General features: G+C 45.4%; 1 protein-coding gene across 1 annotated transcript; it reads left to right on the plus strand.

The window, feature by feature from the left end:
- The first annotated feature begins 1,131 nt into the window (after positions 1-1,131).
- THBS3 (thrombospondin 3) lies at positions 1,132-25,109 on the plus strand. Its single transcript, XM_087943675.1, has 23 exons — positions 1,132-1,262; positions 3,326-3,532; positions 4,754-5,010; positions 5,243-5,345; positions 6,369-6,395; positions 6,501-6,583; positions 7,866-7,917; positions 8,769-8,917; positions 10,623-10,763; positions 11,396-11,473; positions 12,361-12,513; positions 13,750-13,860; positions 14,761-14,868; positions 15,744-15,903; positions 16,739-16,857; positions 17,133-17,185; positions 18,035-18,228; positions 19,402-19,580; positions 19,727-19,775; positions 20,459-20,655; positions 21,499-21,671; positions 23,829-23,968; positions 24,765-25,109. The coding sequence occupies exons 2-23, from the start codon at positions 3,361-3,363 to the stop codon at positions 24,818-24,820; spliced, it is 2,754 nt and encodes a 917-aa protein (XP_087799801.1). The 5' UTR covers positions 1,132-1,262; positions 3,326-3,360; the 3' UTR covers positions 24,821-25,109.
- Positions 25,110-26,899: the final 1,790 nt, after the last annotated feature.

The following is a 26,899-nucleotide window of genomic DNA, read 5'->3' on the forward strand; positions in this document are numbered from 1 at the left end:
TCTATTTTTCTATCTATCTAATTTAGCCTCTCAGCCCCCTAAAGGAGCCCCATTGATGAAGGGGTTAAGGGGGCACCCCCCCCCCACCAAGCCACAGATGTTCGGGTCGGTGTGGTTTGGCGCCAGAGCAGGAACAGCTCCAACGAGGTGCAAATCAGAGGCCCCGTTGTTATGGTGGCCTGCAAACAAAACATAAACAGATTCCGGCCAGTTGCAAATCCAGATGAGGGTTTGGTGGCTGGGGGGGGGGAGGGGCAGGGGGCAGGGGGGGGGGAGGGGGAGGGGGATCACCAGTCCTGCCTTTTCATTGCAAATCGGTAGCTGGCAAAAAAAAGCTGCCTCCGTTTGCAGAAACCAACGGTTTCCTTCCCTCCTTCCTTTTCCTTCTTTCCTTCTTTCTCTTTTTCCTTCCTTCTTTCCTTCCTTCCTTTCCTTCCTCTTTTTTTCTTTTCCTTTGTTGTTTCTTTCCTTCTTTCTTTCTTTCTTTTTCTTTCTTTCCTTCTCTTTCCTTCCTTTCCTCCCTCCCTTTTCCTTCCAACTTTCCTTCTTTCTTTCCTTCCTTTCCTTCCCCTTTCCTTCTTTCTTTCCTTGTTCCTCTTTCCCTCTTTCTTTTTCTTCTTGCCTTCCTTCCCTCCTTCCTCTTTCTGTCTGTCTGCCCGTCCTTCCTTCCTTCCTTCCTTCCTTCCTTCCTTCCTTCTTTCCCCCAGGTGGATAGCCACGTTCTCCTGCTTGAGTCAGGGGGGTTCGACTAGAAGACCTCCAAGGTCCCTTCCCAGTCTTGATGCTATTCCACGACTGATGCTTGCTGGGATTCTTCCCGCCCGCCTCTCAGCTCAGGTTGAAAGACGGGGAGACCCCTCCCCTGGGGGCTGGAGGGACACCTCCCCCAACACACACCCATCCTCCACCACCCCACCCACCCACCCACCCACCCATCATCCTCAACCCCGCTCCCCCCGCCTTCGCCGCCTGGCCAGCGCTTCTCCCGCGCTGGGCTGGGGACGGGGTGGGCGTTGCTGCGGCCGCGGGGCCATTCAAAGGGCGGTGGGACGCCCTCCTCCCTCCCAGCCTCCCTCCGTCCCAGCCCGCGCCGCCCCCTTGCCTTGGGGACCCCCGCTCGGCCGGCCGCCGCCGCCGCCGCCGCCGCGATGGAGCCCCGGGCGAGCAGCCTCCGCCGGGGAGACCCCTGCCCGCCGCTGCCGCCTTCCTCCTCTTCCTCCTCGGGGGCGCCCCGACCCAGGCAGCCCGGCGCGAGTTGCAAGGTGAGGAGGGGGCGCCCGGTTGCAAACCCACCCGGTGGGGGGAAAGAGTTGGTGGTCGGGGGCGTCGCGGGAGAAGCAGCAGCGGAGAGTTGGGCTGCCTGGGGGCGAGAGAGACCCTTCCCCTCGCTTGGCTCTTTGGAGGGGGGCAAAAGCAAACAAACACCGCTGCCCCCATCTTGCAGGCGGAAAGACTGAGGCTGAGCCGGGCGGAGCAAGCGGGGCGGAGGGGGGGTGGAAATTGGGGAGGGGGCTTAGGAAGAATCGGGGAAGCAAGCGAGGCAGCGAAAGGCAAACTTAGCTTGAGCACGGGGGAGCTGGAGAAACTCTCTATCTTTTTTTTTCTCTCCTTTCTTTTTTTTCTTCCTTCCCTCCTTCTCTCCGGCTCTCTTTCTCCTCCCTCCCTCCCTTTCTTCCATCTTTTTGCCTCCCTCCCTCCTTCTGTTCCTTCCTTCCTTCCTTCCTTCCTTCCTTCCGTTCCTTCCTTCCGTTCCTTCCTTCCTTCCTTCCTTCCTTCCCTTTCTCTCTCTCTCCTCCCTCCCTCCCTTTCTTCCATCTTTTTGCCTCCCTCCCTCCTTCTGTTCCTTCCTTCCTTCCTTCCTTCCTTCCTTCCTTCCTTCCTTCCTTCCTTCTGTTCCTTCCTTCCTTCCCTTTCTCCTCCCTCCCTCCCTTTCTTTCATCTTTTTGCCTCCCTCCCTCCTTCCTTCCTTCCCTTTCTCTCTCTTTCTCCTCCCTCCCTCCCTTTCTTTCATCTTTTTGCCTCCCTCCCTCCTTCCTTCCTTCCCCTTCTCTCTCTTTCACCTCCCTCCCTTCCCTTTCTTCCATCTTTTTGCCTCCCTCCCTCCTTCCGTTCCTTCCTTCCTTCCCTTTCTCTCTCTTTCTGCTCCTTCCTTCCCTTTCTTCCATCTCTTTTTCTTCCTTTCTCCTGTCCTTGCTTCCCTTCCTCCTTCCTTCCCACCATCTCCCTATTCCTCCCTTCCTTCTGCCTCCCCTCCCTCCCTCCCTTTTCCTTCCTTCCTTCCTCTCCCTTACCTTCCCTCCTTTTTTCTCTTCCTTTCTCTCTTTCTGGTTCCTTCTCTTTTCTTCCCTCCTTTTCCTTCCTTCCTTCCTTCCTTCCTTCCTTCCTTCCTTCCTTCCTTCCTTCCTTCCTTCCTTCCTTCCTTCCCCTCCCCTCCCTCCTTTTTATCTTCCTTTGTCTCTTTCCCCTTCCTTCTCTTTTTCTTCCTTCCTTCCCTTCTCCCTCTCTCCCCCTTCCTCTTCCTCCCCCTCCTTTCTCTCTCCCCCCCCCCCAACTGCCCACGTCTAACATTCAGGGATTCTAGGATCAAGGAAAAGCAAGGGGAATTCGCTTTTGTGGCATTTTAATACGGTAGCAATACTGATTTCCCCAGGAAGCCAAAAAGAAAAGTTTTGTTGGATCGTCTGTGGTGAAGTAGCAAAAAGATGTCCAACCCCCCAAAAATAAAATAAATGAATTTTCATGTCCAATTAATAGGATGCTCCTGGAAGATTTCCCCCTCGTGGGGAAAACTAAAACCACATCTGGTGTTAATTTTTGGCAGGAGAAATAGGCAGGGCTGGTATCAGTTCGTAGCCAGCTGGTTTCAAAGTTTTCCAGCACTTTAACACGGATATTTTAAAACCTCAGAGGCCCCGTTTGGTCATTTTCCTTCAAGAACATGCTCTTAAAAATCCAGCCTCAGCCAGGGTGTTTCCTTTCCTTTGTGGTACTTCAAGGCTGGGCTTCAAATTAGAGGGGGGAAGCACCCTTCATTCAAATAATTTAAAGAAAATGTTTTTCTGGTGATGTCAAGGCACCCCACAAAAAAGAAAAACACCAAATTTAACCTATTGAGGGCCTCCAAATATATTAATCGTCTTGCTCTCCAACCTTTTTGCTTAAGTTCCACCTTGGAAGATGTCAAATTTAAGAATTTAAGAACTGCATCCTTCGGTGGGAAGACTTCCAGGATGGGGGTTGCATAGATGACCTCTAGGTTCTTCACATGGAGGTAAACTTGACTCTCTTTGCAACTGACTCCCATGTTTTTCCCCCCCTTCCCTAGTTATTGACCTCCTGACCGTCACCGAAACTCGACAGATGACCAACGTTGCAAACAAAATCCGGACGGAGGTTTTATCTGTCCATGATATGTACCTTTTATCGACTTTTCACCTGCCCCCCAAACAAGGGGGGGCCCTGTTTGGCCTTTACTACAAGAAGGATAACAGCCGTTGGTTTGAAGTCTCTGTGGTTGGCAAGACGAATAAAGGTGAGAGAGAGAGAGAAAGAAAGAGGAAGGAAGGTAGAAAGGAAGAAAGAAGGAGGGAGGAGGGAGGGAGGAAGAGAAAGGAAGGAAGACAGAAAGAAAGAGAGGAAGGAAGGAAGACAGAAAGAAAGAAACCAAGAGGAAAGGAGGAAGAAAGGAAGAGAAAGGAAAGAGGAAGAAGGAAGGTGGAAGAAAGACAGAAAGAAAGAGAAAGGGAGGAAGGAAGGAAGGAAGAGGAAGGAAGTCAGAAAAGAAAAAGGAAGGAAGGTAGAAAGGAAGAAACGAAGGAAGACAGAAAGAAAAAGGGAGGAAGGAAGGAAGAAAGAGGAAGGAAGTCAGAAAGGAAGAAAGAGGAAGGAAGGTAGAAAAGAAGAAAGGAAGAGGGAAGAAGAGGAAGAAGTAGGAAGGAAGGAAGGAAGGAAGGTAGAAAGGAAGTAGGAAGGAGGGAGGGAGGAAGGAAGGAAGACAGAAAGAAAGAGAAAGGAAGGAAGGAAGGAAGAAAGAGAGGAAGTCGGAAAGGGAAGGAGGAGGAGGGAGGGAGGAAGAGAAAGGAAGGAAGGAAGACAGAAAGAGAGGAAGGAAGGAAGACAGAAAGAAAGAAACAAAGAGGAAGGGAGGAAGAAAGGAAGAAAGAGAAAGGAAGGTAGAAAGGAAGAAGGAGGAAGGAGGGAGGAAGGAAGAGAAAGGAAGGAAGGAAGACAGAAAGAAAGAGGAAGGAAGGAAGACAAAGAAACAAACAAGAACGGAAGGAAGGAGATAGGAAGCATGAGTGATGGATAGGTGATAGGGAAGGAAATAGTGGACTTATCAGGTAAACCGGATGATGGGAATAAGGGGTGATTAAGGGAATAATTAGGGGCGTGGATAAGAGATAGAAGAGTGTGTTTATAACGCTCAAATAACACTGTAAGGCAGAAGCTTCCAGTGCTAACCTAGATCGGCTGAGATACCATTCTTGTCGGATGGAAAATTTGCTTTTTGACATTAAAAACCCTTGAAACCTGCTTTCTGCTCTGCATGGTGGTTTGTGGTTTGTGTGCAAATCTGCAAGTTTTCAAAGCGGCTGAGATTCGGCTGCTTAACAATTATCTGAAGCATTTAAGGAATGCACTGCTTTCCCTCCCACTCCCTTTCGGCTAGCAACGAAAAAGACCAAAGGAGAATTATTTTTTTTTAGTTGACATGTGACCTGCAATCCATCTCCTGTCTTCCCCTCGTGCACAGTCCTCATCCGATACCTACGTGCCGACGGGAAACTCCACTCGGTCAACTTGCAGAATTCCAACCTGTCGGATGGACGCAGCCACACGCTCCTCCTGCGGGTTGGCGGCCTGAAGGCCAGCAGCCTGTCCTTGGAACTGTACGTGGATTGCAAGCTGCTGGACTCCCATAAGGGGCTGCCTGAAATGGCGTCGATTGACCAGGAAAAAACCGAAGCCATCGAAGTGAGAACAGGACAGAAAACGTATCTTCGGATGCAGGTGAGAACACAGCCTACCCTCCTACCACAGTCGGTGCAATAGAGTGTATAAATCCAGGCAGGAAAAGAAAAGCATAAGTTCAACATCTCCGCAGTGAAAATCCAGTCCAGGAAACTTCTATTTCACCAGGAATTTTTATTTTTCCAATCGAGCGTGCAGGCGGTGGGGGAAAAACACAAGCAAGATATGTGTCTTTCCACCGATGGCTGTTCTTCCTCTCCTGATATTTTAGGGGTCTCTAGAATCGCTCAAACTGATCCTTGGAGGGTCTCTCGGCCGCATTGGAGCCTTGAGCGAGTGTCCATTTCAAGAGGACGAATCCATGCAGAACACGGGTAAGTTGACAATCAAAAAAAAAAAAAAGTCCCTCCTTGGGGTGGGATTTCAGAAAACCAGCAGGGCGCTTGGTTCTCAATCGATTAATCAGAATAGAGCTGGAAGGGACCTTGGAGGTCTTCTAGTCCAACCCCCTGTTTAAGCAGGAGACGGAGACCCAGCCTATACCATATCAGACAAGGTTAGTTTCCACCCATTGCTTCTTGTCCTGCCCTCAGGTGCTTTGGAAAATAGCTTGACTCCCTCTTCTTTGGGGCAGCCCCTGAGATATTGGAAGACTGCCCTCCTGTCTCCCCTGGTCCTTCTCTTCCCTAGACTAGCCATGCCCGGTTCCTGCAACCGTCCATTGTATGTTTGAGCCTCCAGTCCCCAATCATCTTTGTTGCTCTTCTCTGCACTTTTTCTAGAGTCTCAACATCTTTTTCAGTGATTGCATGACCTCTGTAGATGCCATGTGCTAAATAGATAGATAGGTGAGAGAGAGAAAGAATAGAAAGAAAGAAAGAAAGAAAGAAAGAAAGAAAGAAAGAAAGAAAGAAAGAAAGAAAGAAAGAAAGAAAGAAAGAAAGAAAGAAAGAAAGAAAGAAAGAAAGAAAGAAAGAAAGAAAGAAAGAAAGAAAGAAAGAAAGGGAAAAAAAGAGAAAAAAGAAGGAAGGAAGAAAAGGAAAGAAAAAGAAAGGTAGAAATGAAATGAAACAAAAGAAAGAAAGAAAGAAAAAAGGAAGGAAGAAAAAAGAAAGGAAGGAAGGAAGGAAGGAAGGAAGATAGAAATGAAATGAAACGAAAGAAAGAAAGGAAAGAAAGAAAGAGGAAAAAAAGAAGGAAGGAAGAAAAAGAAGAAGGAAGGTAGAAATGAAAAGAAAGAAAGAAAGAAAGAAAGAAAGAAAGAAAACTGAGTAGAGGCCCTGATTTCTAACAGAGTCCTATTTTCGGTGAGTTGTTTGATTCTTTGAAAACTTGCTCTCATGTTTTTTTATTGTCTTCCACCCTTCTCTCTCTCTCTTTTCTTTTTTCTTTTTCAGTATCCAACGTGATCAATTCTCTCTTTGGTGAGTTCAAAGACAGACGGGGTCTTGAGCTAGATAAGAATGTGGCCGAAAAGCAGAATTAACAAGGGTTGTTGTTGTTTTCCTTGTTACACCTTTGTGCGACAGGTGAACAAACCAAGGCCCTTGTACGGCAACTCACTCTTTTCAACCAAATTCTGATGGAACTTCAAGAGGACGTGCGAGATCAGGTATAATTGGAGGGTTAAGAAGAACGGCACAAGGCCCCCGACTTACGACCACAAAATGAGCCCCCAAGGTCTGTCATTAAGCAAGACACTTTTGAAATCAGTTTTGCTCTTTTACGACCTTTCTCGGCCCAGGCGTTAAGTGAATCCCTGCCATTGATAAGTTAGGAACCCGGTTGTTAAGCGAATCTGGCTTCCCCGTGGACTCGGCTCGTCAGAAAAAGGGCATCGCGTGATCCCAGGACATAAATATGAATCCGTTGTCAAAAAGTCCATTAAGAGTCAAAATACTGAAAAGAACAAGAGATGATGGATAGATACAGAATAGCTCTTAACATGGGATTTGCTTTATTAAGGGTTAGGAAATAGAGGTAGAGAAGAGAAATTGGGAAAAGGTTATTTTGTGTACTGCCAAATAATATAATATATTATAATTACTATCTTTACGTAAATGTTAGAAGTTGAAAAATTATTACCATGTTGTCAGAATTCCGGCAGTCACCCCAATTAAATCATGAATCTTGAGCCAAACTTCCAAAATTTCAAAAAGGATTTATTGGGTGTTAACATGTCAGCACTGCCTGGGTGTAGCCGACTCTGAAACAGATAACTCATTGTCACCCTTTAACCCTGTTCACTAAGCATTTAGGTATGCCCAAGAAAAAAAAACCATAACTAAAATTATAAAAATAAATAAATAAATATACATCCGTTGCCAAGGGTCTGAATTTTGAACACGGGGACCCGGCAACGGTCATAACTGTGAAAAACTGATCCCTTTTTTCAGGGCCATTGTCACTTTTGGTCATTAAATGAACGGTTGTAAGTCAGAGGCTATCTGTATTCATTCCCAAAGGAACAAAAGTAGTCATTTCTGGTTAAATGGCGGCTTAGCACAAATCAGGAAGTCTTTTCATCTGGTATTTATTTATCCCAATCCTGTATTGCACAGGAAAAGTCTGATTTCGGCGATCCGGAACAAACGTAATTTCTAACGTTGGATTTTCCCCATCACCAGGGAGAGCTTCCTTGTGGAGTATTGTAAAGCCGTTACCATGGCAACTCCATAGCGCTGTGCAGTAGAAGCCATTTTAAGGCAGTACGGTAGAAGCCATTTGAAGGCACAACAGGCTGTATCTTAAGAACACACACCCCGAGGGGTGTTAGGGGTGTCTTACCCCCACACAGTATTTGTTTCCAGACAGTAAGTCATCTGTGTACCAAGTTTGGTTGAAATTACTCGAGGAGTTATACACATATTTATATTTATATTTTTCCGTTCCAGGTGAAGGAGATGTCTTTAATACGGAACACCATTATGGAGTGCCAAGTATGTGGTGAGTTACCCCAAGAGGGTTACTGAGATCTTCCAGCACATAGAAGTGGATTTTGCCTCAATAAATGTCCTTAAAATTCAGTTTTTCACCTCCCGTCTTGGCTTATAACCATCTGTTTAATGACCGTTCACAGAGATGACGGTAAGTGCTAAAGGGAGGGACTTCAGGACCAACCCTTGAAGTTTAATAAGGCTTTCTAAGGAATGGTTGATAAGACAATCCTCAACTTACAACCATTCATTCAGTGTCCATTCTGCCTGTTTAGTGACCAACTTTCTGCACGTTAAATCTAACAACCGATGGTTAACAGAGGGCTTCGGAGATTAGTTTTATTCTTGGGGGTTATCTGTCGTTGGCTTTTTTAATATACTAGTAGTCCTCGACTTACAACAGTTCGCTTAATGTCTGTTCAACGTTACAACAGCACCAGAAAAAGTGACTGAGGACCATTTTTCACAGTTACGACTGTTGTAGCATCCCTGATCAAAATTTAGATGCTTGGCAGCTGACTCTTATTTATGACGGTTGCAGGGTCCCTGGGGGTGTGTGTGTCACGTTTTGTGACCTAATGAGCAAAGTCAGTGGGGAAGCCAGATTCACTTAACAACCATGTTTCTAAGTTCATGGTTCACTTAACAACCGTGCTAAGAAAGTTCGTCAAATGTAGACAAATTCAATCATCGTCTCACTCAACAAGAGAAAATTGGAGCTCCGTTGTGGCCGTAAGTTGAGTAAAAAGCTCGGGAAGGCATGGCTTCAGGCTTCTTGAGGACTAGAACCTTGCCAGACCATCGTGTACCGTTCGAGTTATTATTCCAACCTGCAGTGAATTGAAACCTCCCTTCCCATAGGGTTTCACGAACACCGATCCCGTTGTAACCCAAACCCGTGTTTCGCCGGGGTCGACTGCATGGAGACCTACGAATATCCGGGGTATCGTTGCGGGCCCTGTCCTTCTGGTTTTGAAGGCAACGGCACCCATTGTGCTGATATCAACGAGGTAAAAGATATGTCAACTCAAAAAATATTTCTCTGGTCTTTTAGAGCAGCGGTTGCCAACCGGTGGGCCATCGCCCACTGGTGGTCCGCGAGAAAATTTTGGTGGGGCCGCAGATAAATCTCACCCCCAGAGCACCAAAGCAATTAATCCAGGCTGCGCAGAAACACAAGGCCCGTGGGAACCCTCCCCGCCCACTTACTCCTTACCCGGCAAAGTTGCCTGCTAAATTGCTATTTTTCCTTTTTTCCGACCATCAGCTGTTTTGCTGTGCCAGGCGATTTAGATTAGCTAGGAAGCGGGAAATGGTTGGATGTCTTGCTTTCTAGCTGATCTTTAGATCTTCGGCTCTGCTTTTAAGCACAGCCGAACCTCCCTTAGGACTGAAGCAATGCAGACTCAGCTAGCCGATGGCAGAAACACGGATCTCTAAACGAGGGTCAAGGGTGACAGGGAATTATGTGTCTCAGAGTCAGCTGCACCCAGGGAGCAGCAGCATGTTCACTCCTAATAAATGATTTTTTAAAAAAACAAAACTCTGAGAGATGTGGCTAGAGACTCATGACTTGAATAGGGGTGGATTTTGTCAGAACGCTGACAAGATTTTTGGCTCCTGTGATTTGGTAGATGATGATAGATAGATGGAGATAAGTAGAGAAAATTATAGATAGATAGATAGATGATAGATAGATAGATAGATGATAGATAGATAGGTAGATGATAGATAGATAGATAGATAGATAGGTAGGTAGGTAGGTAGGTAGATAGATAGATAGATAGATAGATAGATAGATAGATAGATAGATAGATGATAGATAGATAGATAGATAATAGATAGATAGATAGATAGATATAGATGATAGATAGATAAATAGATATAGATGATTGATAGATAGAGACAGAGAGAGAGATGATAGAGAGAGAGACTAGAGATAGATAGATAGATAGATAGATAGATAGATAGATAGATGGATGGATAGATAGACAGACAGATAGATAGATAGATATAAATGACAGATAGATAATAGATAGATGATAGATAGATAGATAGATGATATATAGATAGATATAGATGATAGATAGATAGATAGATAGATAGATAGATAGATAGATAGATAGATAGATAGATAGATAGATAGATAGATAGATAGATATAGATAGATAGATAGATAGATAGATAGATAGATAGATAGATAGATAGATAGATAGATAGATAGATAGATGATAGATAGATAGATAGATAGATAGATAGATAGATAGATAGATAGATAGAGAGAGAGAGAGAGAGAGAGATATGACTCTGACTCTGGACGAATGTATCTTTTCTTTTATGTACAGTGAGAGCATTTGCACCAAGACAAATGCCTTGTGTGTCCAACCACAATTGGCCAATAAAGAATTCTATTTTATTCTAGAGAGATAGAGATATAGAGAGATATAGATATAAGTAGATGAGAGAGAGGGAGAAATGATAGATAGATAGATAGATAGATAGATAGATAGATAGATAGATAGATAGATAGATAGATAGATTATTTATTTATTTATTTATTTATTTATTTATTTATTTATTTATTTATTTATTTATTTATTTATTTATTTATTTATTTCCATAGAGGTGATGTTTTTTTTAATGCAGTTTAGTATTTTTGTTAAATATAGATGGGAAACACACCTTGTTCTTTTCATGTTTTCGGCCTGACTGCAGTGTTTGTTTGCGAACCCGTGTTTTGCCGGCTCCAAGTGCCTCAACATCGCGCCCGGGTTTCGTTGTGAGCCGTGTCCACTTGGCTACAAGGGGAACCTTGTCACCGGAGTTGGGGCCGATTACGCCAAAGCCAGCAAACAGGCGAGTAACTTAAATCCCCGTTGAAATTTAACGAAGGCTTGGTTGGTTTTCTCTCTCTCTCTCTCTTCCAACTCAAACCACAACCCTTTGAGGTAGGACGGGTCAAGAAAGAGAAGCCGTGGAGATTCCAGAATGGTTTTTTTTTTTTTTTTTGGTAAGGTAGAATAACAGAAGCTTGCAATATTTCCTGGTTTTCTATTCCAATTTATTTTGTGCTCTTCCTTATGCGGGTAAATCAATCCTCGCCTTAACGACCACAATGGAGGCCAACGTTTTGTGGCTGAGTGCTTAACGCCGCTTTGCTCCTCATTTTATGACTTTCCTTGCCATCGTTGTTAAGCAAATTCCTGCCATTGTCATTTCCCCCCACTGGTTTCGCTGGCCGGACGGTCGCAAAAAACCTCGGGACGCTGCAACCGTCATAAGTACAAGTCATAAGTCCAAGCATCTAAATTTTCATCACCTGACCACAGGGATGTTGCAATGGTCGTAAGTGTGAAAAACGGTTGTAAGTCACTTCTTCCAGTGCTGTTGTAACTTTGCTTGTCGGATCACGGCACCGTCGTAACATGAGGATTGCCTCCGTTATCCGCTCCAAGGCTACCTGGCTAACTGATCTCTGTTTTCCCCAGATTTGCACGGACGTTGATGAGTGCAACGATGGGAACAACGGAGGTTGTGACCCCAACGCAATTTGCACCAACACAGTGGTGAGTAGCTCCGTCCAGGAAAAGCAGGGAGGGGACTAACCATAAGTGTGAGTCCAGGAAGGAGGAAATTCACCCAATTCCAATCTGACCCCAGTCTGATAATATTCAATTCCATACAGGAAATTTTTTTGGAAAAATTCCATTTCAAACAGCTTGTACAAAATCTAAAATGAGAATTGAAGACTGTGTAAACATTGTAATCGGCTAGATTTAAACGCAGGTCCCTTGTGTTTTTCTTTTTTAAAAAATATTTATATTTATACTTTTTTTAAATGTACATAAGTACTGTATTAAATAAACAGTGTATTGTCTGGGCCTTTTAAAATAGTAATAATATAATAATTGTGATACATTTTTAAATATGTAGTTGACTGAGTTTCATGTTTAATGAATAATAACAACTTTTATTTATTTATAGTAATATTCCTCCCACTTTCAATTTCTACTTTTATTATCTAACCATTGGTAAAACGAATCCCGCGTTAAAAATATTCTGTATCTTCTTTATCCTTTATCTTTAAGGTTAACCTATCCATTTCGGCACACTCTAGTAATTTTTTTAAATTATATTTTCATCTGGGGTGGTAGGTTCCCTCATGTTTCCAAAATTATGCAAATACAATTCTCGCTGCTGTCGAAACATGTAATTTTAAATACTAGCTCAATACCCATGCTTTGCTACAAAACTATGTGATTGGGCTTAGTTTTTTGAGAGGAAAATAAGGGGAAAAAATTCTGCCTACCAGCATCCATCGGTATTCACCTGGCTAGCGTCCTGTCAGTGTGTGAGAGAGTGGAGGGCTGTTTCATGAAACCCATAATGCTGGGCAGGTTTGGGCCTCCTTCATTTCACTGGCATTCCCCCCCACACACACACTTTTTTTTAGGGGTCTTTCAAATGTGGGCCGTGTAAATCCGGTTTCGTGGAGAAGGAGCCGGGCAGCTGTACCCCCCAGAAAGCGTGCGAAAGTCCGAGCCACAATCCTTGTGACGTCAACGGATATTGCCTCTTTGAACGCAATGGAGATGTTTCCTGTTCGGTAAAAATCCTCGTGTTCTTTCCTAGGTTTGGGTGGAAGGCCAGTGGCTAGGTGCAGCGGTGGGATTCAGCCGGTTCACACCGGTTCACTCGAACCGGTTGTTAACTTTCCGAGCAGTTTGGTGAACTGGTTGTTGGAAGAAATCACGAGGGCAGAGAACCGGTGGCTAGATGATTTCAATCCCCACCACTGGCTAGGTGGGAGGGGAAGGTAGACTGCTCTTAACGATGGAGGCTCCATTGAGCCGTTCGAGCCATTTGGAGGGTAGGAAGAGCTGATGCGTCCTTCTTCGGGTGTTTCCCGGGAAAACCCTTGTGGGATTTCGGTCCGCACTCTTTAAGGAAAACCATTTTGTGATTTCAGTCGGCCTCCTTAACAAAAATGATTTTGTGATTTCATTTGGCACCCTTCATAAAAAAAATCATTTTGTGATTTCAGCCTGCACCCTTAATAAAAATAATTTTTAATTTCAATCGGCGCCCTTAATAAAATCGTATTCTGATTTCAGTCGGCACCCTCAATAAAAATCATTTTGTGATTTCAGTCGGCCTCCTTAATCAAAATGATTTTGTGATTTCATTTTGCGCCCTTAATAAAATCACTTTATGATTCCGGTCTGCACCCTTAATAAAAATAATTTTTAATTTCAGTTGGCACCCTTAATAAAATTATGATTTCAAACAGCGCCCTTAATAAAAACCATTTTTGTGATTTCAATCATCATCCTTAATTTTTAAAAATCATTTTGTGGTTCCAACCTTCATCCTTAATAAATAAATAAATAAAAACATTCTGGGATTTCCATCGGCCTCCTTAATTAAATCTTGTTGCAATTGTCAGCTTTGCAAGGCATATACTACGTGAAGTTGGGAGAGGGGTGATGTCAACTGAGTAGTTCTAAGTAGACAAAATGAAATTCTTTTCTTAGTTCAAGGTTATTAAGGGTAGCACAGCAGAGAAAAAGGATCTTACACTGGGTTGGATCGTGACTGGCCCATGTGATGTGATGATGGGAGAAAAGGGGGTGGATTGTAGTTTGGGACATTGTGGGAAGTCCGGTAAACTTTTAGTTTTGAGATTCCACAGATGTGCCAGGTGCTATTCTAATAAAGGTACTTTTGAGATTATGCCTGTCTCGGAGTTACTGATTGGGATGGAGGTTTGCTGGAACGCTGACAGCGATTTCCATCGGCCTCCTTAATAAAATTGTTGGTTTCTTCCCCTTCACCTATCTAGTGCAACGTAGGTTGGGCCGGCAACGGAAATGTGTGCGGCCGGGACACCGATATTGACGGCTATCCGGACGAGCCTTTGCCCTGCATTGACAACAACAAGCATTGTGCGCAGGTAAAACGGGGAAAGTGCAGAGAAGAGCAACTAAGGGACTGAAGGCTCAAACATAGGGAAAAGGGTTGCAGGAATAGGGGGTGTCTGTTTTTCCGAAAATAACGGAAGTGACGAAACGGGCCTAGTTTTTGGCCTGCAAAGCCTGCGGAAGCCTTCCTTAAGCCTCTGGAAGACCGAAAAAGGCCTCACAAACTGGCCAAAAATCAGCTGTGAGATGCAGCTCAGGTAAGGGGTGGCTGGAGGTGGGTAGGGATTGTGCTTGCATGAGTAAGGGGTGGGGGTGGGGCGCATTGCCTTCTGGGTGCTGGTACGCGAGCATGACCATGCAAGCGCACGCATGTTTTTTTGGCACAGAAGCCCAAAAAGGTTAGCCACCACTGTTATACGCCAAGGTCTCCTGCTTGGGGGGATAGACCTCCTGAGCAGGGGGCTAGACTAGAAGACCTCCAAGGTCCCTTCCGACTCTGTTCTTCTGGGATTCTCACTCCAGAAGGCAAGACAAGAAGGCAACGGATAGAGACTAATCTAAGAGGGAAGCAACCTCGAACTAAGAAGGCCTTTCCTGACAATTAGAACAATTTAACCGGAAGTTGTGGGTGCTCCATCACTGGAGGCTTTTAAGGACAGCTATTTTGTCTGAAATGATCTTGAGTTTCCTGCTTGAGCAGCGGGGTAGACTAGAGGATCTCTAAGGTCCCTTCCAGCTCTATTCAGATTCATTGGTTTCAGCACCTTGGACAACGCTTTACTCTTCTGTTACTTTAAACAATAACAGAATACGACTTCAAGGACTGGTAGATAGATAGATAGATAGATAGATAGATAGATAGATAGATAGATAGATAGATAGATATAAAACACTTCAAGGACTGTTTAATATTTTGTCCCATTTTTTAATAGGACAACTGCCGATTGACCCCTAACTCAGGACAGGAAGATGCGGATAATGACGGCATTGGGGACCAGTGTGACGATGACGCCGACGGGGACGGGATCAAGAACGTGGAGGTACACCAAAAATTCAACGTCCGATCACAGCCCCATGTCTTGGAGGGACAGTTGCCCAGCCAGCCCTACCTCATTCACAGAGAGCTGCCTATTTCTAAGGATGTTTTCAGGCTCCTCAGACCCCCCCATTGAAAATAATATGGGTTGGAGGAGGGGAGCTACAGATTTGTGGGGTTATTTTTGGGAAAGAGGTTCTGTCAGAGCATTTGCAGCATGACTACTATTGTGAGACAAGCCAGAAGCAAAACACAAGCGACAGAGATCTAGACGTTTAACAATGGTTTATATACAAGACGTCTACAGAAATATACATGGTAGACAAATACCTGGCAAGTAATCAAACTTCTTAACTCTGCACAGAGAACTCTACAATTGAGACAGGACACAAGGAGAGAGAAACACGTCCTCTAATGGCTGCCTTTATGTAAAAACACCTCTTAAAGTGGTATTGGCTTCTGTGGACCCATGCATAGTCTTAAAAGGGCAATACCAATGCTGATTCATCTTCAATTGCATCAGCCTTACATAGCATCAGTCTTACATTGCATTAGCCTTACAGCTGCTGGTGAGCTCTTAAATCTCAATACCTCAACATGCTCCCCTGATTCTTGGCACATAAGGCCAAAGATTTGGGGCATAGATTAGTTTTAAGGCACGGTGTAGAATTGCCCCTTTGCCTTCTGAGAAATAGAGTTTGGTCTATCCTAAGGGTCTCCACCTTGGCGGATTTAAGACCTGTGGGCATCAACTCCCAGCATTTCCCAGCCAGGCCTCCAAGTTTGGCGTCTTTAAGACTTATTGACTTCAACTGCCAAGGATACAAGAGCCGACATTAAATGAGACCATGAGACACGCGCCCCTGTCTTATTCTACAGGATAACTGTCGTCTCCTCCCCAACAAAGACCAGCAAAACTCGGACCCAGATTCATTTGGAGATGCTTGCGACAATTGTCCCAACGTTCCGAACAATGATCAAAAGGACACCGACCAAAACGGGGAAGGGGATGCGTGCGACAACGACATTGATGGGGATGGTAAGACCGTCGACGTCCAGCAGCTCAAAGGAAGGGTTGATCCATTCAAGGATTTAATCTTCTAACTGAAGGGTCTTTGGTGCTCTCTGAGCTTGGCTGAGAGAGCAAGTCCCTCCCTCTTCTAGCACTGATGATGTTACCTAGTTGGGTCATGAAATGTCTGCAAGGAAACAACCAAGCTCAGAGAGCATCAAGGATCACACAGTTTTCTTCTTCCTCCTCCTCCTCCTCCTCCTCCTCCTCCTCCTCCTCCTCCTCCTCCTCCAACCCCTCCCTACTAGCCTGCCCTGCAGAACAACCAGCTCCTCACGATCACACCTTCCTCCTCCTCCTCTCCTCCTCCTTCCTCCTCCTCCTCCTCCTCCTCCTCCTCCTCCTCCTCCCTCCTCCTCCTCCTCCTCCTCCTCCTCCTCCTCAAACCCCACTCCCTACTAGCACTGGTGATGTTACCTAGTTCGTTAATGAAACATCTGCAAGGAAAACACCAAGGACCAAGGAACCCCCGAGTACTTTTCCAAAGTCCCTTTTTTCAGTGTGCCGTTGTCACATTGGACACTAAACGAATGGTCGTAAGTCAAGGGGAGTGTGCCCAAATAAAGTCGGCTGATTGATTGATTCAGTCAGCCGACCCAACGGACTCTGGGTGCTGTACTGTGCTGGAAAATGTGCTTTCCTTGCGGGAAAATTCAATGTGCTTCGATTTGCACATTTTCTTGCCAGGGAAGTACATGTGTAGAGTTTGCGATGAGCAAGGAGGACAATATATCGAAAAAGACTTGGAGACGGGGAGACTGAAGAGGAAGAAGCTTTGCTAACTCCTGTTCTCCCTCTTTAGGGATTCCCAATGGGCTGGACAATTGTCCTAAGGTACCCAACCCACTGCAAACAGACCGCGATGAAGATGGTGTCGGAGACGCTTGTGACAGCTGTCCAGAACTTAGCAATCCAACTCAGGTTTGATCCTCCAGGAAGTTACGAGACACGTAGACCGATATTTATCTTGGCATTGGGGGATTCAGGGTGTTGTAATTCCGTAAAACCTGGGGAACCTCAAAAGCTGGTCTCTCCCAAATGTTACACTGTCTAGAAAGGCCAGGCAAGGGAGGGCAAGAGGTGGGGCCAACCAGTGATGGGACAGGGAGCTTAAAGAGCCACATGTTGCTCTGGAGCCGCAGATGGCCGACACCTGGTCTAGATGCTTGTTCACCTGACATCCCGGTCTCTTTCAGACAGACGTGGACAGTGATCTGGTGGGAGACGCTTGCGACACGAACGAGGACAGGTAACAACAAACCAACTTCCGATGTTTGAACAAAAATACACATCCCGTTTTAAGAACAGGCTCTATCCCGTCCAGATGACAAGTTACAATAAAACGAGGTTTGAGGGATTTTTGTGTGTGTGTGTGTGTGTCAAGGTTTTGATGGCCTATAAACCAGCATTTGACTGGAAGCGCAACATTATCAGAAAGATAGAAGGCCAAACATCGTGGCTTGGAAACATTTGAAAGGAACTGGTGAGGAAAAAGTTAAATGGAGAGAGAGGATGAATGCTCTTAAGTCTTCGTCAAGGAGCATGGGATTTGTAGTCCCAAACCTCGGCAGGACGCCAGGCTGCCACTGGTGGCTCTTATGACAGAGGTCTTAAAAAGACTGCCATTTTAGGTATACCGGTAGAACCGCAGTTGTGCCGAATATATATTGCTGACCGCAAGGTCACGAGCAAAGCAATAAATTGCAATAGCTGGCAGGTTAACATCACTTCTTAGAGATAAGCAGTCCAGGCTGGGTCTGACAAGGGAGGAAAGAAACCTCCATCGACCAACATGAAGCAAAAACAACAGTTAATTACAGGTGGGAGGCAGCTGGAACGGCCTATTAACACGTGCAAGGGCTAAATGATATATAAAGGCATAGATCTTTGTAATGGTAGCTTAATCCTCTGACGATGTCAGCAGAGGCTGATGGAAGCTTAGTAAGTAAATATAATTTTAGTTCTGGAGATTGCAAGATGTCTGTTTCTTCTCTTACACACACACACACACGCACACACAAACACACACGCACAATGTTTTTTCATTGGAGGGAAGAAGCTTGCTTAATTCTTACCGCTTCCCCCGTGTCTCCACCAGAGACGGCGATGGCCACCAGGATACCAAAGACAACTGCGTGGAAATTCCTAATAGCTCGCAGCTGGATTCAGATAACGACGGGCAGGGCGATGACTGTGATAATGACGACGACAACGATGGGATCCCTGACTACCTGCCTCCGGGTCCCGACAATTGCCGCCTGATTGCTAATCCCAACCAGAAAGATGTCGACGGTAATTATCCCTGTGGGAAGTAAGGAGATTTTAATTTTTTTTCCCCCAGGGAGCTTCTTGGTTGTATGTCTGATGCTGGGCTGATTCCTGTCCTGTAATGGTTTTGGCAGTCCTCGGCTTTCGTCCACAATCGGTCTCCGCGGGGCAGTTGTTCTGCGCGTTTCGTTCCGTTTTACGAGCTTTCTCGCCAACGTGGCTCTGTGTATCACTTCCGCGGTGCAGTTGGTCACACGGTTGTTAAGTGAAAATCCTAGCTTCCCCATTGACTGTGTGTGTCAGAAGGACGCCAAAGGGGATCATGTGAACCCGGGGCACTGCGACCATCATAAATATGAGTCAGTTGTCATGCTTCCGAATTTCGATTCCGTGACCAGGGGAAAGTTGCAATGGTCGTGTGAAAAACGGTCCCAAGTCACTTTTTTTCAATTTCCGTTGTAACTTTGAACAACCACTAAAAGAACGGAGAAGGGAGCAACGTGGTTTGCGTGGCTTACGGGGGAGGAAAGGGCCCTGATTCCCTTCATTAGCCACAGCTGGGAATGAGAGTTTAAAAGAGATACATGCTGAGTGCGGCAGCTGCTGCAAGCAAACGTTGAGTTTATCTTGTGTTGACTTTGGTTATCCATGTTCCTGGCGTCCTCCCAACCGTGTTGAGTTATTACCGTGCCTTCACACCTGGAATTCTTGCTTCTGCCCTACCAAACTCGTTTCTGCAGTTTGGCTTGTTTGGACTTTCAGGGACAGTTTGTGTTGACCATGTTTTGGACTTGATTTTCTGCAGTCAAAAGCTGTTCCTGGGAGAGTTTTTCTCCAGCCAGAAGGTAACCTGGCCATTGGGGGCAAAGTTGGAGATAATAAGGAGACCCTTTTTGGTTATCTGACTACGTTGCCTTTGTGCCACGCCCCCGGGTCATCATGGATATATAGAAGCAGGCCTCAATTTATGACGGGTCATCACATTTCATCCACACGGTTGTGTTTCCTACTAACCGTGGTTAAAAACGGAGGTCTTTCCAGCTTCATGGGAAGAGCCACCTGTGTGCCAATTTAAATAAACGTGTAACTCGGAGAGAACTGGGCTGATTTTTTTCTTTCTGCGTGCAGAGCAAACTTAGTTTACCCTGAGTAACACCTTTGGCGAATGAGTTCACACATGCTTATTGACCTCCGTAGGCAACGGTGTGGGAGACGCCTGCGAGGAGGATTTTGACAACGACACGGTGGCCGATCCGATAGACGTGTGTCCGGAGAGTTCTGAAGTGACGCTGACTGACTTCCGGGCCTATCAGACAGTCATCTTGGACCCTGAGGGAGATGCTCAAATTGACCCCAACTGGGTGGTCCTTAACCAGGTACAAGGAGTAGAAAAATGGAAGAGCATCCATCAGGCAACCCATTCTGAAATTGCTGAGATGTTCAAAGAGGTGGAGGATCCATTAAAACACTTCCCCCCTCTCTCTTTTTCTCTCTCTCTCTGATCGTTGAATTTTATTTTCAGGGTATGGAAATTGTCCAAACCATGAACAGCGATCCCGGCTTGGCTGTCGGTAAGCAGATTGATGTTAGCTTGTTTGCTTTGGGTTGCATCAGAAGGATCTAGATCCCGAAAATGTCCTTCGGCAATACAAATAGCGGTGGTTTTTGCAGTTACGACAGCGCCGAACGAGTAACTTTGCAACTGGTTGACCTTCACAGGACTATAAAGCAGAAGGAAAATTCTACACCCAGTTGTGGTTTGAATAGAGAATAGTAAAATATTCGGGCAAATAATGGCCAGATTGCTGGTCCCGATTGTCGCTAAATGAGGACCGCCTGTAATGCGTTTCTTGCTGAGTGCGAAAATGAAAGTGAAACTGAAAGTAAATAATGATTCTAGTTCCTCTCTTTCATTCCTGATCCCTGATCCCAATTGTCACTAAAGGAGGACCGCCGGTAATGAGTTCATTGGCCGATTGGGAAAGTGAAAGTGAAAGTAAATAACAATTCCAGCTCCTCTCTTTCCCTCCTGACCCCCGGATCCCAATTGTCACTAAATGAGGAATGCCTAGAGCGAATTCCTCAGCTGAATGTGAAACCCAAAGTGAAAATTGTTTGGTCCCAATTGCCACTTCAATGAGGATGGCCTGTAATACATTCCTTGTTAATCGAGAAAGCGAAAGCGAAACTAAATCATGATTCCAGCTCCTCTCTTTGGTTCCTGACCTCTTTTAACCTTACTCCTGTGGGGCAGGATACACGGCATTCAACGGGGTGGATTTTGAAGGCACTTTCCACGTCAACACCATGACCGATGACGATTACGCCGGCTTTATCTTCGCCTACCAAGACAGCGCCAGTTTTTACGTGGTCATGTGGAAACAAACCGAACAGACGTACTGGCAGGCCACGCCCTTCCGGGCTGTGGCTGAGTCCAGCCTCCAGCTCAAGGTGAGTGATAATCCCCCAGTTTGGCATGAAAATGTGTGTGTGTGTGTAACCCAAAGGTCATCTAGCTTTACCCGCTCCGGAAAGAATCTCTCTGCATGAGGTCTCTTTTTCCTTCCAAATTCTCAGCACGACTAATTAGCAACTATTTTGAATCACTTCAAAATTCAAGCCAAGATGAATATGAACCCTTTTATGGAGTAGTGCGTTGGCCTAGAGGTGACGCTCTTGCCTCACAATCAAGAGTTCGATCCTACGAAGAGGCTGATATTTCTCTTTCTGGGCACAATGAGAATATTATCTGCTGAACAAAACTCCTCATTGGCGACAGGAAAGGCATCCGGCCAGTAAACACTTAGCTCCATTTAAGTTGCTCTGACTCCACCCTGCAAGGGATTACAGGCTCATTAAATGACGGGGGTGGTGGGGGGGGGAAGAACCCTTTTATGACCCAATTCAAAGCCCAGCTCAATGCAGGTAGTCCTTGACCTACGACCGTATTCGAATCTAAAATTTTCATTGCTAAGCGAGATGTTAGGTGAGTTGTGCCTTATTTTATGGCCCTTTGTGCTCCTGTTGTTAAGTTAGCTTATGGTCGTTGAGTGAATCTGGGTTCCCGTTGACATTGCTTGCTGGAAGGTCGAAAAGGGGAAATCACGTGACCGTCATAACTACGAGTCATTGCAGCAATTGTCGTAAGGATGAGAAAGGGTCATCCATCACATTGAATTTTACACACCCTAAATCTGCAAAAGTTGGGAAGATGGGAGGAAAAATAATTTGTTTTTCTCTTGGCTAAATCGATGCTTCGAATGCAAATATTGTTGGTTTTTCTCGTCCCGGCAGGCGGTAAAATCGGAAACGGGGCCCGGCGAATATCTACGCAATGCCTTGTGGCACACGGGCCACACACCCGGCCACGTCAAGCTTCTGTGGAAAGATCCTCGCAACGTAGGATGGAAAGATAAAACCTCTTACCGCTGGCGTCTCTTGCACAGACCCCAAGTGGGGTATATCCGGTGAGAATAATTCTGACTTTAATTTGCAATTCCTCGCTCTAGGGCAGCCAAACTTCACACAGCAGGTTTCCCTCCCCCTCCCCCAAAAAAAACAAAAGCAAGGTTTTCGTTTAGTGTCCTGCACAGACACTAATGGAGTTTTCCAACCCCACTTAATGGCCAAATGTTTCTTTCTGCATTCAGAAAACCCCAATTCATGGTTAAATGTTCCTTCTGCATCTACCAAACCCCAATTCAGGCCCAAACATTCATTTTTTCACAGCTAAACGTTCCTTCTGCATCAAGGAAACCCCAATTCATAGCCCAATGTTTTTTCTTGCATCCAGTAAGAGAAATACCTCAATTTGTGGCCAAATGTTTCTTCTGCGTCTATAAAACTCCAATTAATGGCTAAACGTTCCTTTTGCATCCAGAAAACCCTAATTCACAGCCAAATGTTCCTTACCCCTCCAGAAAACCCCCAATTCATGGCCAAATGTTTCTTTGGCATCCAGGAAACCTCAATTCATGGCTAAATGTTTCTTCTGCATCCAGGAAACCGCAATTCATGGCTAAGTGTTTCTTTTGCATCCAGAAAACTTCAATTCATGGCTAAATGTTTCTTCTGCATCCAGGAAACCGCAATTCATGGCTAAGTGTTTCTTTTGCATCCAGGAAACCTCAATTCATGGCTAAATGTTTCTTCTGCATCCAGGAAACCCTAATTCATGGCTAAGTGTTTCTTTTGCATCCAGAAAACTTCAACTCATGGCTAAATGTTCCTTCTGCACCTATAAAACTCCAATTCATGGCTAAACATTCCTTCTGCATCCAGGAAACCCCAATTCGCGGCCAAATTGTTCCTTTTGCATTCAAACCCCCCCCCCCCCAATTAATAGCCAACCCTTCTCCTTATCATTTCGATAAACCCTGGCTTATTCGGATGTAAGCAAACCCAGGCAACATTTTACAGAGGCCATAAAACAAGATGACTTTTTTCCCCCTTTTTCTTTTTTTTCTGAGAAACGCAGAGCGGAAAGCCAGAGATGCTGCCGCCCCCAAATATCCTCGCCAGCCACTTCTGAGTTTTCACTTTCCAAGTTGGCACCAAACCCAGCTGCCTTCCCTCTTTTAAGCCCAGGCTGCTGGTCCCACCGTTCAACAATTTTGGCCGGTTTTCTCTCTCTCTCTCTCTCTCTCATTCTCACACCCACCCCTTTTCTCTCTTCCACCAAGCCCGCCCCTCTCAAACCTCCCCACATCCATAGGGGGGCCCCAGAAGGCATTGTCTAGTTGTCATAGCAATCCCATGCGCTGGGAATGCACTAATGCGCTTCGAAGCTCGGACAATGCAGGAAAGGTCAGAGCAGGGCGGGCAAAGGAGAAAAAAAGGAAGAATGAACAAGGCTGGGAATTTGAAACAATCCCCCCCCTCTTTCCTCCCCTCCTTGCTTAGCCAGACTGTGGGGGTGGGGAGAAAGGGAGGGGAGGAGCATTGAATTTCTGGCCTCCCCTCCCCTCCCGCGCGAGAAAGTACCCTGCAAAAAATTCCAAAATAAAATGGAATAAAATGGATACTGGGCCGGCACATCTCCTGATTACGAAGTGAAATGAGTAGCCAGACTCAAAACCGGTTATTTGGTTTTTGTTTGGTGCCCTGAGGAGGTCAGACCCCTTGTGGCTTTCTAAACCCCAATTGATGGCTTAATGTTCCTTCTGCATTCCCCCAAAACTGCAATGGGTGGCTAAGGATTCGTTCTGCATCCAGAAAACCCCAATTGATGGCTAAATGGTTCTTCGGTATCTCCAAACCCCAATTGATGGCCAAGTGTTCCTTCTGCCTCTCTCAAAACTCCAATTGATGGCTAAATATTACTTCCTCATCCCCCAAACCTGATGGCTAAGGATTCGTTCTGCATCCAGAAAACCCCAATTGATGGCTAAATGGTTCTTCAGTATCTCCAAACCCCAATTGATGGCCAAGTGTTCCTTCTGCCTCTCCCAAAACCCCAATTGATGGCTAAATATTCCTTCTGCCTGTGGAAAACCCCAATGGATGGGCAAGTGTTGTTTCCTTCTGCATCGGGCACTCGACAGAAGCATCCTAACCTTTGCTTCCTTCCCATTTCTGCTTCTCCACCCCCCCTGCTCTCCCCCCCCCCGCAACCCCTTCCCCAGGGTGCTGCTCTACGAAGGACCCCAGCTGGTGGCTGATTCCGGGGTCGTCATCGACACATCAATGAGGGGAGGGCGCCTCGGCGTCTTCTGTTTTTCTCAGGAGAACATCATTTGGTCCAACCTGCAATATCGGTGCAACGGTGAGCGGTTTGGTGCGAATCGGACGGGTTTGGGGTGGGCTAGATGACCTCGCAGGCCCCCTTCCGGCCCTTTCATTCCACGATCCTCTGGAGTTGGGCTGGAGGAACTTGCAAGTCTTCTTTCTTCCGTTCTAGGATCCTGTCAAGTTAAAGGTTTCTCTCCTGGGAGAGGGTTGGGCTGGATGACCTCTAGGTCCTCTCCAACCCCATGGTCCTATATTCTATAGAACTAAACTTCTCAAGAACCAGTGGAACAGCTTGCCACCAGGAGTTGTGGTGCTATTCTATTCTTTATTCTATTCTGTTCTTTTTTATTTTCTATTCTTTCTCTATTCTATTCTATTCTTTCTTTATTCTATTCTATCTTTATTCTATTCTTTCTTTATTCTATTTTATTCTATTCTATTCTTTATTCTATTCTGTTCTTTTTTATTCTGTTCTGTTCTTTCTTTATTCTATTCTATTCTATTCTATTCTATTCTTTCTCTCTCTCTTCTCTTCTCTTCTCTTCTCTTCTCTTCTCTTCTCTTCTCTTCTCTTCTCTTCTCCAGTCCAGTCCAGTCCAGTCCAGTCCAGTCCAGTCCAGTCCAGTCTAGTCTAGTCTACTTTCTATTCTATTCCATTCCATTCCATTCCATTCCATTCCATTCCATTCCATTCCATTCCATTCCATTCCATTCCATTCTATTCTATTCTATTCTATTCTATTCTATTCTATTCTATTCTATTCTATTCTATCCTAATTATTTTCTGCCTCCATCACCAAGCCTCAAAATTACTCTCTCTCCCTTTCTAGATACGGTTCCCGTTGACTTCGAACCCTACCGGAGGATTTTGCTAGAACAACGTTAAAAACACAAAAACAACACCCCAAAGGATTTTGAAGAGGGGTTTCACCCCTACCCCCCACCTGATCCACCTGTCGAAGAGCCACCCAATTCTACGCTGGATCGAACAAAAACCCTGCAAACCAGCCACGCTTGGGCGGGCGTGCAAAAGGGTGCAGAAGTCTAAAAGCCCACCCACCCCCCGAATGACACAACATTGGGGGGGGTCTCTACGGATTTGATTTGGGGTTGTTGTTAGGGGCAACATCCTTTCCTTCATCCCTCCATAAAAATCTTTTTTTAAAAAAAAAATATCTGCACCTTGTCATATTTTGGGGACCCGGGTGTGATTAAATGCATTTTAATAGGGGAGAGATTAGTAGAATAGAAGTTGGGATTTCGAGATATATTTTTTTAACCACATTTGTGATTTATTTTTAAAGGACGAGGGGTGGGATTAAAAAGAGGGCTTCTTGGCCAAATGATCCCCATTTTTTTTTTAACCATTTGATAGCCCCCAGAAGGTGTTTTCTCGCTGTTGATAAATCTAATTTTGGGGGGATTCTTCTTTTGGTCAAAGTTAACAGATAACAGATAATCAGAGTTGGAAGGGACCTTATAGATCATCTAGTCCAACCCCACCGCCCGAGCGGAAGACCCTACACCATTTCTGACAAATGGCAGTGCAATCTCATCTTGAAAGCCTCCAATGATGAAGCTCCCACAACTTTCGAAGCAATTTCTGTTCCAGGGGTTGATTGTTCTCCCTGTCAGAAAATTTCTCCTTATTTCCAGGTTGAATCTCTCCTGGATCAGTTTCCATCCATTCTTCCCTGTCTGGCCTTCAGGTACTTTAGAAAATAGTTTGACCCCTTCCTCCTCCCTGGGGCAGCCCCTCAAATATTGGAAGATGCTCTCCTGTCTCCCCTGGTCCTTCTCTTCCCTAGACTAGCCAGGCCCAGTTCCTGCAACCGTCCGTCGTATGTTTGAGCCTCCAGTCCCCTCATCATCCTGGTTGCTCTTCTCTGCACTTTTTCTAGAGTCTCAACCTCTTTTTTATAGTGTGGTGACCAAAACTGGATGCAGGACTCGAGGTGTGGCCTTACTAAGGCTTTACCTCTAGAGTGGTATTAGTCCCTTCCTTGATCTCGATTGTATCCCTCTGTTAATGCAATTTAGGATTGCATTGGCTTTTTTGGCTGCTGCTGCACACAGCTGGCTCCTATTTAGCTGGTTTTCCACTAAGACGCCAAGATCCCTCTCCCACTTCCTGCTATTAAGCCCGGTTTCACCCCAGTCTATAAAGTTTTTTTAGGAAGTTTGCCTTCACCAGTTCAAAAATCCCAGATCAGAGAGATTTGAACCAGAAACCACGTTAGGCATCTTACTTGCATTTTGCAATCTGGGTTTGGAAGCATTTTGAACCTGGGATGAGAACGTCCTCTACATAATCAAAATATCTGAATTTTGCTGCTTTTAAATCCTTGCTTTTAAAACTACAGGGTTACAACACAGTCCTCGACTTAACCACAGTTCAATTTAATGACCGAATGGCCTCTCCCGTTGGTCATGTGATCCAAATCCGGATGCTCGGCAATCGGCTTGTATTTATGACCACCGCAGCATCCCAGAGTCACCTGATCAATCCCCTTTGGTGACCTTCTGACAAAGCAGAATCCAGGTTCACTTAACGTCTGGGTTTCGGACTTATCGACTGCGGCGACTCGCTTAACAACGGTGGCAAGAGAGAGAGAGAGAGAGGTCGTAAAATACCGAACGACTTGTCTCACTGAACAACCCTAAATTTGGGTCTCAGTTAATTTGGAGATCATTAATTTCACCAATCTGCACATTTAATTGAATTCTTTTCATTGGCCCGAAATTGATTTGGCTACCTCCCGCCAAAGCCACATCGAGCGGGATGCCCGGTTTGCTTAACGACTGTGTCACCTGGCGTGATTCACTTAACAAAGGTGGCAAGTAAAGTGGCAAAATGGGACAAAACGAATCACTTAGCAAACGTCTCGCTTAGCAACATACGTGTTGGGCTCGCTTGGGGGTTTTAAGTCGAGGACTTTGTGTAGAAGCAGAGCAAAAATGGACC

Source organism: Notechis scutatus, chromosome 14 (genome assembly GCF_049901735.1).
Source record: "Notechis scutatus isolate UNSWTSFEM ecotype Mainland chromosome 14, rNotScu1.2, whole genome shotgun sequence".
Classification (NCBI taxonomy): domain Eukaryota; kingdom Metazoa; phylum Chordata; class Lepidosauria; order Squamata; family Elapidae; genus Notechis; species Notechis scutatus.

What these genes read in the sequence shown, in the direction of transcription:
- THBS3 (XM_087943675.1), top strand. Translation starts at nt 3,361, where the DNA reads ATGACCAACGTTGCAAACAAAATCCGGACGGAGGTTTTATCTGTCCAT. An exon ending in TGCGACACGAACGAGGACAG is followed by an intron (nt 17,186 to 18,034) that starts GTAACAACAAAC and finishes TGTCTCCACCAG; the next exon opens with AGACGGCGATGGCCACCAGG. An exon ending in CGATCCCGGCTTGGCTGTCG is followed by an intron (nt 19,776 to 20,458) that starts GTAAGCAGATTG and finishes CCTGTGGGGCAG; the next exon opens with GATACACGGCATTCAACGGG.